This window comes from Somniosus microcephalus, unplaced genomic scaffold, assembly GCF_052327205.1.
Source record: "Somniosus microcephalus isolate GS21.2 unplaced genomic scaffold, FLI_Smic_1.0 unresolved_chr4, whole genome shotgun sequence".
Lineage (NCBI taxonomy): Eukaryota > Metazoa > Chordata > Chondrichthyes > Squaliformes > Somniosidae > Somniosus > Somniosus microcephalus.
In genome coordinates this window covers 56,586,531-56,600,717 of record NW_028225182.1, presented here as the reverse complement: position 1 = coordinate 56,600,717, position 14,187 = coordinate 56,586,531, and the positions used below count along the sequence as shown (strand labels likewise).

Genomic DNA, 14,187 nt, shown 5'->3' with positions numbered 1-14,187 from the left:
CTGACATTTGAACAATAACTCTACATTACTTGCTCAGCACCAATAAATGACCCAGTCAGACACAAATATTAATAGCTGAATTGCAGAGTTTGCACTGTTAAAGGTGAGGGATATCTGCGTGGGGACTGCAACTCCGTTCCGTCAAGCACAGCATGGCCAGAAGCGAAGCAAAAACTCCTGCACTGCCCCAATAACACACCCTCGCTCCCTCCCCGACCTCACTATCCCAGCCGGACTGTGTCCTGCTCCAGCCCACCAGTGCTCTTGGGTGACGCGCAGCGCTGGGGGACGAGCGCACCAGGAGCTAGGGCGGGCTCTGGTTTCACGTCGAACCTTTACAGTCAGCTGGCAGCCGCTGTCGCCCCATCAGACTGGCTGGGTGTGCACCCCAGTCTGAGCGACAGGACCGATTACAAAGTCACTGCCCCGCCTAGACCGTGGTAACTTGTTGAAAAGCAGTGTTCCCCACACCCACGCCAGACAACAAGAGTGTAATTTAATGCCATTACAATAGAGGCCAGTATTTAAAAACCCTCAAATTGCAGTCCAGTGGTTATCCTGCCTTGTTTAATCTTTCCCCCCCCCCTCTGGCGAATCCCTGCTTGCTGCATGTTTTCCTTTGAACTTACTGCAACATTTGCGTCTGCTCCACGCTCCGATTAGTACTCACTATCGCTTGTCTCTGCCTTTCTAAAGGTTCCGCTCGAAGTACCACCCGGACGAAGCTGGCAAACGCAAGCAGGAGGCTGACTATGGCCTGCGTACACGGCTCAGTGTATACTGCTACCTGATGGAGCACGGCTGGTTCGACGGCCTCTCGCTCGACATCGATAAAGCCAATATCATCATGAAGGCTTTAGACGCCGGTAATTGTTGTTTGTTATCTTGCCGTCTTTCTCGTTCTCTCGGATCTTCCCAATCAGTTCCATATTCAGCGTGGACTCGCAGCAGAAAACTGCATCTAGTTTGGGTTAGAAAGGCCTGCTTATATTCACAAAGGACCGGTGATCGAAATGGAGTCCCACTCCAGAGACTAGAGCGCAAATTCCAGGCTGACACTTCCAGTGCCGGTACTGAGGGAGCGCCGCACTGTCGGAGGGGCAGTACTGAGGGAGCGCCGCACTGTCGGAGGGGCAGTACTGAGGGAGCGCCGCACTGTCAGAGGGGCAGTACTGAGGGGGGGCAGTACTGAGGGGGCGCCGCACTGTCAGAGGGGCAGTACTGAGGGAGCGCCGCACTGTCAGAGGGGCAGTACTGAGGGGGGGCAGTACTGAGGGGGCGCCGCACTGTCGGAGGGGCAGTACTGAGGGAGCGCCGCACTGTCAGAGGGGCAGTACTGAGGGAGCGCCGCACTGTCGGAGGGGCTGTACTGGGGGAGTGCTGCACTGTCGGAGGGGCAGTACTGAGGGAGCGCCGCACTGTCGGAGGGGCAGTACTGAGGGGGGGCAGTACTGAGGGAGCGCCGCACTGTCAGAGGGGCAGTACTGAGGGAGCGCCGCACTGTCAGAGGGGCAGTACTGAGGGAGCGCCGCACTGTCGGAGGGGCAGTACTGAGGGAGCGCCGCACTGTCAGAGGGGCAGTACTGAGGGAGCGCCGCACTGTCGGAGGGGCAGTACTGAGGGAGCGCCGCACTGTCGGAGGGGCAGTACTGAGGGAGCGCCGCACTGTCAGAGGGGCAGTACTGAGGGAGCGCCGCACTGTCAGAGGGGCAGTACTGAGGGAGTGCTGCACTGTCAGAGGGGCAGTACTGAGGGAGCGCCGCACTGTCAGAGGGGCAGTACTGAGGGAGCGCCGCACTGTCAGAGGGGCAGTACTGAGGGAGCGCCGCACTGTCGGAGGGGCTGTACTGGGGGAGTGCTGCACTGTCGGAGGGGCAGTACTGAGGGAGCGCCGCACTGTCGGAGGGGCAGTACTGAGGGGGGGCAGTACTGAGGGAGCGCCGCACTGTCAGAGGGGCAGTACTGAGGGAGCGCCGCACTGTCAGAGGGGCAGTACTGAGGGAGCGCCACACTGTCAGAGGGGCAGTACTGAGGGAGCGCCGCACTGTCGGAGGGGCAGTACTGAGGGAGCGCCGCACTGTCAGAGGGGCAGTACTGAGGGAGCGCCGCACTGTCAGAGGGGCAGTACTGAGGGAGCGCCGCACTGTCGGAGGGGCAGTACTGAGGGAGCGCCGCACTGTCAGAGGGGCAGTACTGAGGGAGCGCCGCACTGTCAGAGGGGCAGTACTGAGGGAGCGCCGCACTGTCAGAGGGGCAGTACTGAGGGAGCGCCGCACTGTCAGAGGGGCAGTACTGAGGGAGCGCCGCACTGTCGGAGGGGCAGTACTGAGGGAGCGCCGCACTGTCGGAGGGTCTGTACTGAGGGAGCGCCGCACTGTCGGAGGGGCAGTACTGAGGGAGCGCCGCACTGTCGGAGGGGCAGTACTGAGGGAGCGCCGCACTGTCGGAGGGTCTGTACTGAGGGAGCGCCGCACTGTCGGAGGGGCAGTACTGAGGGAGCGCCGCACTGTCGGAGGGGCAGTACTGAGGGAGCGCCGCACTGTCGGAGGGGCAGTACTGAGGGAGCGCCGCACTGTCGGAGGGGCAGTACTGAGGGAGCGCCGCACTGTCGGAAGGGCAGTACTGAGGGAGCGCCGCACTGTCAGAGGGGCAGTACTGAGGGAGTGCTGCACTGTCGGAGGGGCAGTACTGAGGGAGCGCTGCACTGTCGGAGGGGCAGTACTGAGGGAGCGCCGCACTGTCGGAGGGGCAGTACTGAGGGAGCGCCGCACTGTCGGAGGGGCAGTACTGAGGGAGCGCCACACTGTCGGAGGGGCAGTACTGAGGGAGCGCCGCACTGTCGGAGGGGCAGTACTGAGGGAGCGCCGCACTGTCGGAGGGGCAGTACTGAGGGAGCGCCACACTGTCGGAGGGGCAGTACTGAGGGAGCGCCGCACTGTCGGAGGGGCAGTACTGGGGAGCGCCGCACTGTCGGAGGGGCTGTACTGGGGGAGTGCTGCACTGTCGGAGGGGCAGTACTGGGGGAGCACCGCACTGTCGGAGGTGCAGTACTGAGGAAGCGTGCACTGTCGGAGATGCCGTCTTTGAGATGAGACGTTAAACCGAGGCCCTGTCTGCTCTCTCCGGCGGACGTAAAAGATCCCACGGTCACTATTTCGAAGAAGAGCAGGGGAGTTCTCCCCGGTGTCCTGGGGCCAATGGTTATCCCCCAAACAACATCACTAAAACAGATTATCTGGTCACTATCACATTGCTGTTTGTGGGAGCTTGCTGTGCGCATATTAGCTGCCACGTTTCCTACATTACAACAGTGACTATAATTCAAAAATACTTTACTGGCTGTGAAGCGCTTTGGGACGTCCTGAAGTGGTGAAAGGCGCTGGAGAAAGTCAATTTCATTTTAGCCCGTGACCCCAGCCCAGGGATATTGAGGTAACCCAGACGAGTGTAGCTTCTAATTTGACTGATGTAAGCAGTGGATGCGAGCGCCTCCGATCGCGCCCACTTTAAAAATAAACCTCTCCCGGCTCTCTCTCCGACTGGCAGCTGTCATAAAGATGGAGGGTGGCACGGAAATCGACGTGAAAATTCTGGAGCTGGAGGACGAGGAGGAAAAGACAGAAAAACTGGAGCTTGCAAAGAAGGAAGAGGTGCGGATCTTGGAGAACGACAGGAAGACGGTGGAGAAAGAGAAGGAAGAGAAAGACGAAGACATCAAAAAGGTAATCGCGTTCTCATTATTCCTGGTGATGGAAGGCTTGACTTGAAACACAACAAAGTATAATTGCTATAAAATGTAAAGTGCCGTTCTACCCCTCTGTCCCTGGTTTATTGATGTAATGTTAACGAGGTGGCGCATGGCACAGTGGGCAGCACTCTTGCCTCTGAGTCAGAAGGTCGTGGCTTCAAGCCCCACTCCAGAGACTCGAGCCCATAATCCAGGCCGACATTCTCCAGTGCGATACTGAGGGAGCGCCGCACTGTCGGAGGGGCAGTACTGAGGGAGTGCCGCACTGTCGGAGGGGCAGTACTGAGGGAGCGCCGCACTGTCGGAGGGGCAGTACTGAGGGAGCGCTGCATTGTCGGAGGGGCAGTACTGAGGGAGTGCCGCACTGTCGGAGGGGCAGTACTGAGGGAGTGCCGCACTGTCGGAGGGGCAGTACTGAGGGAGTGCCGCACTGTCGGAGGGGCAGTACTGAGGGAGCGCCGCACTGTCGGAGGGGCAGTATTGAGGGAGTGCCGCACTGTCGGAGGGGCAGTATTGAGGGAGTGCCGCACTGTCGGAGGGGCAGTACTGAGGGAGTGCCGCACTGTCGGAGGGGCAGTACTGAGGGAGTGCCGCGCTGTCGGAGGGGCAGTACTGAGGGAGTGCCGCACTGTCGGAGGGGCAGTACTGAGGGAGCGCCGCGCTGTCGGAGGGACAGTACTGAGGGAGCGCAGTACTGAGGGAGTGCCGCACTGTCGGAGGGGCAGTATTGAGGGAGCGCTGCACTGTCGGAGGGGCAGTACTGAGGAGCGCCGCACTGCCGGAGGGTCAGTACTGAGGGAGCGCTGCACTGTCGAAGGGGCAGTACTGAGGGAGCGCTGCACTGTCAGAGGAGCAGTACTGAGGGAGCGCCGCACTGTCGGAGGGGCAGTACTGAGGGAGCGCCGCACTGTCAGAGGGGCTGTACTGAGGGAGCGCTGCACTGTCGGAGGGGCAGTGCTGAGGGAGCGCCGCACTGTCGGAGGAGCAGTGCTGAGGGAGCGCCGCACTGTCGGAGGGGCAGTGCTGAGGGAGCGCCGCACTGTCGGAGGGGCAGTGCTGAGGGAGCGCCGCACTGTCGGAGGAGCAGTGCTGAGGGAGCGCCGCACTGTCGGAGGGGCAGTGCTGAGGGAGCGCCGCACTGTCGGAGGGGCAGTACTGAGGGAGTGTTCTACTGTCGGAGGGGCAGTACTGAGGGAGCGCCGCACTGTCGGAGGGGCAGTACTGAGGGAGCGCCGCACTGTCGGAGGGGCAGTACTGAGGGAGCGCCGCACTGTCGGAGGGGCAGTACTGAGGGAGCGCCGCACTGTCGGAGGGGCAGTACTGAGGGAGCGCCGCACTGTCGGAGGGGCAGTACTGAGGGAGCGCTGCACTGTAGGAGGTGCCGTCTTTCGGATGAGATGTAAAACCAAGGCCGCGTCTGCCCTCTCAGATGGACGTAAAAGGCCACTATTTCGAAGAAGAGCAGGGGAGTTCTATATTTATACCTCATCCAATACCTAAAAACAGATGATCTGATCATTATCACATTGCTGGTAGTGGGAGCTTGCTGTGCGCAAATTGTCCCCAGCACTCTGAACCTGCGCGTGTGCGGGATCGACGTGTTCAAGAAGTGTGCGCTTAACTGGCGCGCAATGAAGTGGGCTTCACTCTGTGAATTGGTTTCCTTCCCCACCCAGGCAGAAAACAGTGAGCAGGCAGAAGAGGAGAAGGTGCAGCAGGACAAAGAAGACAGCAAATCAAAAGAGCTGCCCGAGGAGGAGGAGGAGGAGGAGGAGGAGGAGGACAAGGGCGAAGAGGGGGAAGAGAAGGATGAGGTTGAACCGTGCGAGCCAGCCAAGGAGAGCCCCGCGCCTGTGAAGGTGGTTTGTTCAGTTATTGCTGTCCTCTCGGCGTGCTGTGCGTGTCACGATCCCACTGCTACTTGGCCAGCTGTTGTCTCACTGTTTACAATTAATGCTTACTTGGGTGGGGGTGTGTGGGTGGAGGTTCCATTGAGGAACGAGCAAAGCCCCGGCTCCCTGCATCCCCCACAGGCACCGAGTTTGCTGGGATTCTGTGCAAGGCCAAACAGCAGCTTCACAGCCGAGCTCGGTCCCTTTCCCATCCAGAATCTAGTCGACGAGCTTTGGAGCGGTTGCTGGGTAGCGATCAGGAGCAGAGAGGACCCCAGCTGATTCTGTCCCACCCTAGCCTGGGTCACTGCCATCCCATCTGAGCTCTGCTTACTGAGCAAATGTAGCAACAGGAGGAGGCTATTCAGCCCCTTGAGTCTGTTACACAGGAACAGGAGGAGGCCATTCAGCCCCTTGAGTCTGTTACACAGGAACAGGAGGAGCCCATTCAGCCCCTCGAGCCTGTTACACAGGAACAGGAGGAGCCCATTCAGCCCCTCGAGCCTGTTACACAGGAACAGGAGCAGGCCATTCAGCCCCTCGAGCCTGTTACACAGGAACAGGAGCAGGCCATTCAGCTCTTCGAGCCTGTTACACAGGAACAGGAGGAGGCCCATTCAGCCCCTCGAGCCTGTTACACAGGAACAGGAGCAGGCCATTCAGCCCCTCGAGCCTGTTACACAGGAACAGGAGGAGGCCCATTCAGCCCCTCGAGCCTGTTACACAGGAACAGGAGGAGCCCATTCAGCCCCTCGAGCCTGTTACACAGGAACAGGAGCAGGCCATTCAGCCCCTCGAGCCTGTTACACAGGAACAGGAGCAGGCCATTCAGCCCCTCGAGCCTGTTAAACAGAAACAGGAGGAGGCCCATTCAGCCCCTCGAGCCTGTTACACAGGAACAGGAGCAGGCCATTCAGCTCTTCGAGCCTGTTACACAGGAACAGGAGGAGGCCCATTCAGCCCCTCGAGCCTGTTACACAGGAACAGGAGCAGGCCATTCAGCCCCTCGAGCCTGTTACACAGGAACAGGAGGAGGCCCATTCAGCCCCTCGAGCCTGTTACACAGGAACAGGAGGAGGCCCATTCAGCCCCTCGAGCCTGTTACACAGGAACAGGAGCAGGCCATTCAGCCCCTCGAGCCTGTTACACAGGAACAGGAGGAGGCCATTCAGCCCCTCGAGCCTGTTACACAGGAACAGGAGGAGGCCCATTCAGCCCCTCGAGCCTGTTACACAGGAACAGGAGGAGGCCATTCAGCCCCTCGAGCCTGTTACACAGGAACAGGAGGAGGCCGTTCAGCCCCTCGAGCCTGTTACACAGGAACAGGGGGAGGCCGTTCAGCCCTTCAAGCCTGTTCCGCCATTCAATGAGATCGGGGCTGATCTGTATCCTAACTCCATCCATGTGCCATGGCTCCATATCTCTTAATACCCTTGGCTAGCTAAAATCTCAGATTTAAAATGATTGATTGAGCTCGCATCTGCTGCTTTTGGTGGGAGAGAGTTCCACACTTCGACCACACTTTGTGTGAAGATGTGTTTCCAAACTTCTCTCCTGAACGGCCTGGCTCGGATTTTAGGGTTCTGTCCCCTTGTCCCTAGACTCCCCCCACCAGTGGGAAAGGTTTTCTATCCACCCTATCAATTCCGCAAATCAAATCACCCCTTAAACCACTGAGGACCGTGCCCGATGCCTATTGATGGTACATTACTGCCTTTAACCAGCTGAGCCGTCGGTTGTCGAGCAGCCTCGAGCTCAGTGGAGCATCAGCCAGCTGAGCCGTCGGTTGTCGAGCAGCCTCCAAGCTCAGTGGAGCGTCGGCCAGCTGAGCCGTCGGTTGTCGAGCAGCCTCGAGCTCAGTGGAGCGTCGGCCAGCTGAGCCGTCGGTTGTCGAGCAGCCTCCAGCTCAGTGGAGCGTCGGCCAGCTGAGCCGTCGGTTGTCGAGCAGCCTCCAGCTCAGTGGAGCGTCGGCCAGCTGAGCCGTCGGTTGTCGAGCAGCCTCCAGCTCAGTGGAGCGTCGGCCAGCTGAGCCGTCGGTTGTCGAGCAGCCTCCAAGCTCAGTGGAGCGTCGGCCAGCTGCTTTGACTGCCAGGGTTTGACGTGGGGTGGTGGCTTGCTGAGGTGACGACTTTTACCGTGCCATTTCCAGGCCGGGAAGAAGCGGAAGAGGAAGCGCAGCGGCGATGATAGTTACGATGAGGACGACGCTACGGCCTCCGACTCGGAATCTGAGCCTGAAGTCGTCCCACCAGACGTGGAAAGAACAGAGGAAGCCGACTCAGGTACTGTAAGGATTTAGGTCATGACCATGGAGAGATAAAGCGGTTCAGTGTTTCTGCGCTGCGGATTGGAGAGAGAAGCGTTGGAGCGGCCTTGAGCGCCCCGAGTAATAGACTTTGGGTGTATTTAATCCCATCCGCGCCCCAAAGTATCTTCATGGATCGACATTCAGATTCCTTCACTTCTAAGTCTCATGCTTGTGAACAGCCCCAGTCATTAAACTCCCAGTACCACATCCTTTTTGCTCTTCATCCTTCCTCTGTCGAAATCAATGCCTCTGCTGGTCGGGGCGGTGAGTAATTGAGTCTTACACACGAGGAAATCACAGGGGTGCGGTATGCTAGCCCAGCCACAGAGCAGTGGGTTTCACACCACATGCAACACCCCACGAAGGCCAGCAATCACTGAGCAAACCGCCCTCACAGGGCCGGGGCTCTCATAGAAACATAGAAGATAGGAGCAGGAGGAGGCCATTCGGCCCCTCGAGCCTGCTCCACCATTTAATGAGATCATGGCTGATCATCCAAATTCAGTACCCGGTCCCTGCTTTCTCCCCATATCCCTTGATCCCTTTAGCCTTAAGAAATATATCTAACTCCTTCTTCAATATATTTAATGAATTGGCCTCAACTGCCTTCTGTGGTAGAGAATTCCACAGGTTCACCACTCTCTGGGTGAAGAAATTCCTCCTCATCTCTGTCCTAAATGGCTTACCCCTTATCCTTAGACTGTGACCCCTGGTTCTGGACTCCCCCCGCCATCGGGATCCCAAACCAGGACCACTTGCTCCCTTTCCCTCTCTCCCCAAACCAGGATCACCTGCTCCCTTTCCCTCTCTCCCCAAACCAGGACCACCTGCTCCCTTTCCCCCTGTCCCCAAACCAGGACCACCTGCTCCCTTTCCCCCTCTCCCCAAACCAGGACCACCTGCTCCCTTTCCCCCTCTCCCCAAACCAGGACCACCTGCTCCCTTTCCCCCTCTCCCCAAACCAGGACCACCTGCTCCCTTTCCCCCTCTCCCCAAACCAGGACCACCTGCTCCCTTTCCCCCTCTCCCCAAACCAGGACCACCTGCTCCCTTTCTCCCTCTCCCCAAACCAGGACCACCTGCTCCCTTTCCCCCTCTCCCCAAACCAGGACCACCTGCTCCCTTTCTCCCTCTCCCCAAACCAGGACCACCTGCTCCCTTTCCCCCTCTCCCCAAACCAGGACCACCTGCTCCCTTTCTCCCTCTCCCCAAACCAGGACCACCTGCTCCCTTTCCCCCTCCCCCCAAACCAGGACCACCTGCTCCCTTTCCCTCTCTCCCCAAACCAGGACCACTTGCTCCCTTTCCCCCTCTCCCCAAACCAGGACCACCTGCTCCCTTTCCCCCTCTCCCCAAACCAGGACCACCTGCTCCCTTTCCCTCTCTCCCCAAACCAGGACCACCTGCTCCCTTTCCCTCTCTCCCCAAACCAGGACCACCTGCTCCCTTTCTCCCTCTCCCCAAACCAGGACCACCTGCTCCCTTTCCCCCTCTCCCCAAACCAGGACCACTTGCTCCCTTTCCCCCTCTCCCCAAACCAGGACCACTTGCTCCCTTTCCCCCTCTCCCCAAACCAGGACCACCTGCTCCCTTTCCCCCTCCCCCCAAACCAGGACCACCTGCTCCCTTTCCCCCTCTCCCCAAACCAGGACCACTTGCTCCCTTTCCCCCTCTCCCCAAACCAGGACCACCTGCTCCCTTTCCCTCTCTCCCCAAACCAGGACCACCTGCTCCCTTTCCCTCTCTCCCCAAACCAGGACCACTTGCTCCCTTTCCCCCTCTCCCCAAACCAGGACCACCTGCTCCCTTTCCCCCTCCCCCCAAACCAGGACCACCTGCTCCCTTTCCCCCTCTCCCCAAACCAGGACCACTTGCTCCCTTTCCCCCTCTCCCCAAACCAGGACCACCTGCTCCCTTTCCCTCTCTCCCCAAACCAGGACCACCTGCTCCCTTTCCCTCTCTCCCCAAACCAGGACCACCTGCTCCCTTTCCCCCTCTCCCCAAACCAGGACCACCTGCTCCCTTTCTCCCTCTCCCCAAACCAGGACCACCTGCTCCCTTTCCCCCTCTCCCCAAACCAGGACCACCTGCTCCCTTTCCCCCTCTCCCCAAACCAGGATCACCTGCTCCCTTTCCCTCTCTCCCCAAACCAGGACCACCTGCTCCCTTTCCCCCTCTCCCCAAACCAGGACCACCTGCTCCCTTTCCCCCTCTCCCCAAACCAGGACCACCTGCTCCCTTTCCCCCTCTCCCCAAACCAGGACCACCTGCTCCCTTTCCCCCTGTCCCCAAACCAGGACCACCTGCTCCCTTTCCCTCTCTCCCCAAACCAGGACCACCTGCTCCCTTTCCCTCTCTCCCCAAACCAGGACCACTTGCTCCCTTTCCCCCTCTCCCCAAACCAGGACCACCTGCTCCCTTTCTCCCTCTCCCCAAACCAGGACCACCTGCTCCCTTTCCCCCTCTCCCCAAACCAGGACCACCTGCTCCCTTTCCCCCTCTCCCCAAACCAGGACCACCTGCTCCCTTTCTCCCTCTCCCCAAACCAGGACCACCTGCTCCCTTTCCCCCTCTCCCCAAACCAGGACCACTTGCTCCCTTTACCCCTCTCCCCAAACCAGGACCACTTGCTCCCTTTCCCCCTCTCCCCAAACCAGGACCACCTGCTCCCTTTCCCCCTCCCCCCAAACCAGGACCACCTGCTCCCTTTCCCCCTCTCCCCAAACCAGGACCACTTGCTCCCTTTCCCCCTCTCCCCAAACCAGGACCACCTGCTCCCTTTCCCTCTCTCCCCAAACCAGGACCACCTGCTCCCTTTCCCCCTCTCCCCAAACCAGGACCACCTGCTCCCTTTCCCTCTCTCCCCAAACCAGGACCACCTGCTCCCTTTCCCCTCTCCCCAAACCAGGACCACCTGCTCCCTTTCCCCCTCTCCCCAAACCAGGACCACCTGCTCCCTTTCCCCTTCTCCCCAAACCAGGACCACCTGCTCCCTTTCCCTCTCTCCCCAAACCAGGACCACCTGCTCCCTTTCCCCCTCTCCCCAAACCAGGACCACCTGCTCCCTTTCCCCCTCCCCCCAAACCAGGACCACCTGCTCCCTTTCCCTCTCTCCCCAAACCAGGACCACCTGCTCCCTTTCCCTCTCTCCCCAAACCAGGACCACCTGCTCCCTTTCCCCCTCTCCCCAAACCAGGACCACCTGCTCCCTTTCCCCCTCTCCCCAAACCAGGACCGCCTGCTCCCTTTCCCCCTCCCCCCAAACCAGGACCGCCTGCTCCCTTTCCCTCTCTCCCCAAACCAGGACCACCTGCTCCCTTTCCCCCTCTCCCCAAACCAGGACCACCTGCTCCCTTTCCCCCTCTCCCCAAACCAGGACCACCTGCTCCCTTTCCCTCTCTCCCCAAACCAGGACCACCTGCTCCCTTTCCCCCTCTCCCCAAACCAGGACCACCTGCTCCCTTTCCCCCTCTCCCCAAACCAGGACCACCTGCTCCCTTTCCCTCTCTCCCCAAACCAGGACCACCTGCTCCCTTTCCCCCTCTCCCCAAACCAGGACCACCTGCTCCCTTTCCCCCTCTCCCCAAACCAGGACCACCTGCTCCCTTTCCCTCTCTCCCCAAACCAGGACCACCTGCTCCCTTTCCCCCTCTCCCCAAACCAGGACCACCTGCTCCCTTTCCCCCTCTCCCCAAACCAGGACCACCTGCTCCCTTTCCCTCTCTCCCCAAACCAGGACCACCTGCTCCCTTTCCCTCTCTCCCCAAACCAGGACCACCTGCTCCCTTTCCCCCTCTCCCCAAACCAGGACCACCTGCTCCCTTTCCCCCTCTTCCCAAACCAGGACCACCTGCTCCCTTTCCCTCTCTCCCCAAACCAGGACCACCTGCTCCCTTTCCCCCTCTCCCCAAACCAGGACCACCTGCTCCCTTTCCCCCTCCCCCCAAACCAGGACCACCTGCTCCCTTTCCCCCTCTCCCCAAACCAGGACCACCTGCTCCCTTTCCCCCTCCCCCCAAACCAGGACCACCTGCTCCCTTTCCCCCTCTCCCCAAACCAGGACCACCTGCTCCCTTTCCCCCTCTCCCCAAACCAGGACCACCTGCTCCCTTTCTCCCTCTCCCCAAACCAGGACCACCTGCTCCCTTTCCCCCTCTCCCCAAACCAGGACCACCTGCTCCCTTTCCCCCTGTCCCCAAACCAGGACCACTTGCTCCCTTTCCCCCTCTCCCCAAACCAGGACCACCTGCTCCCTTTCCCTCTCTCCCCAAACCAGGACCACCTGCTCCCTTTCCCCCTCTCCCCAAACCAGGACCACCTGCTCCCTTTCCCTCTGTCCCCAAACCAGGACCACCTGCTCCCTTTCCCTCTCTCCCCAAACCAGGACCACCTGCTCCCTTTCCCCCTCTCCCCAAACCAGGACCACCTGCTCCCTTTCCCCCTCTCCCCAAACCAGGACCACCTGCTCCCTTTCCCCCTCTCCCCAAACCAGGACCACCTGCTCCCTTTCCCTCTCTCCCCAAACCAGGACCACCTGCTCCCTTTCCCCCTCTCCCCAAACCAGGACCACCTGCTCCCTTTCCCCCTGTCCCCAAACCAGGACCACCTGCTCCCTTTCCCCCTCTCCCCAAACCAGGACCACCTGCTCCCTTTCCCTCTCTCCCCAAACCAGGACCACCTGCTCCCTTTCCCCCTCTCCCCAAACCAGGACCACCTGCTCCCTTTCCCTCTCTCCCCAAACCAGGACCACCTGCTCCCTTTGCCCCTCTCCCCAAACCAGGACCACCTGCTCCCTTTCCCTCTGTCCCCAAACCAGGACCACCTGCTCCCTTTCCCTCTGTCCCCAAACCAGGACCACCTGCTCCCTTTCCCCCTCTCCCCAAACCAGGACCACCTGCTCCCTTTCCCCCTCTCCCCAAACCAGGACCACCTGCTCCCTTTCCCTCTCTCCCCAAACCAGGACCACCTGCTCCCTTTCCCTCTGTCCCCAAACCAGGACCACCTGCTCCCTTTCCCCCTCTCCCCAAACCAGGACCACCTGCTCCCTTTCCCTCTGTCCCCAAACCAGGACCACCTGCTCCCTTTCCCTCTGTCCCCAAACCAGGACCACCTGCTCCCTTTCCCTCTCTCCCCAAACCAGGACCACCTGCTCCCTTTCCCTCTGTCCCCAAACCAGGACCACCTGCTCCCTTTCCCCCTCTCCCCAAACCAGGACCACCTGCTCCCTTTCCCCCTCTCCCCAAACCAGGACCACCTGCTCCCTTTCCCCCTCTCCCCAAACCAGGACCACCTGCTCCCTTTCCCCCTGTCCCCAAACCAGGACCACCTGCTCCCTTTCCCTCTCTCCCCAAACCAGGACCACCTGCTCCCTTTCCCCCTGTCCCCAAACCAGGACCACCTGCTCCCTTTCCCCCTCTCCCCAAACCAGGACCACCTGCTCCCTTTCCCCCTCTCCCCAAACCAGGACCACCTGCTCCCTTTCCCCCTCTCCCCAAACCAGGACCACCTGCTCCCTTTCCCTCTCTCCCCAAACCAGGACCACCTGCTCCCTTTCCCCCTCCCCCCAAACCAGGACCACCTGCTCCCTTTCCCCCTCTCCCCAAACCAGGACCACCTGCTCCCTTTCCCCCTCTCCCCAAACCAGGACCACCTGCTCCCTTTCCCCCTCTCCCCAAACCAGGACCACCTGCTCCCTTTCCCCCTCTTCCCAAACCAGGACCACCTGCTCCCTTTCCCTCTCTCCCCAAACCAGGACCACCTGCTCCCTTTCCCCCTCTCCCCAAACCAGGACCACCTGCTCCCTTTCCCCCTCTCCCCAAACCAGGACCACCTGCTCCCTTTCCCCCTGTCCCCAAACCCGGACCACCTGCTCCCTTTCCCCCTCTCCCCAAACCAGGACCACCTGCTCCCTTTCCCCCTCTCCCCAAACCAGGACCACCTGCTCCCTTTCCCTCTCTCCCCAAACCAGGACCACCTGCTCCCTTTGTTCGTCTCTCTCTTCCCTCTATTTTAAGTCCGAGAAGTTTGTTTAATGCGGATGAATTGATCATAGTGCTGATGTTTCAGTTCTCCTTTATTTTCGTACAGGGAAACCGAAGCCAGAGGACGAGAAGGCTGAGAAAGAAGGTAAGTCGCTCTTTAACCAGCGTGGGCTCCGTGTCAGGCTCAGCTCCCCGATGGCCTCGTGGGTAATGCCGTGCCTGGTGCGATACAGGACCACGTAGACTGGAGCAGCTCCC

General features: G+C 60.2%; 1 protein-coding gene across 3 annotated transcripts in view; it reads left to right on the top strand.

The window, feature by feature from the left end:
* LOC147091133 (serrate RNA effector molecule homolog B-like) overlaps positions 1-14,187 on the top strand; it is a 39,035-nt gene extending 24,848 nt beyond the window's left edge. For all 3 annotated transcript variants that reach the window (XM_085977598.1, XM_085977596.1, XM_085977597.1), the window contains exons 6-10: positions 697-866; positions 3,547-3,722; positions 5,425-5,607; positions 7,790-7,922; positions 14,036-14,187. In XM_085977598.1, the coding sequence (XP_085833724.1) occupies positions 697-866; positions 3,547-3,722; positions 5,425-5,607; positions 7,790-7,922; positions 14,036-14,172 (799 nt within the window). In that variant the 3' untranslated portion in view covers positions 14,173-14,187. The remainder of the gene's footprint in view (positions 1-696; positions 867-3,546; positions 3,723-5,424; positions 5,608-7,789; positions 7,923-14,035) is intronic.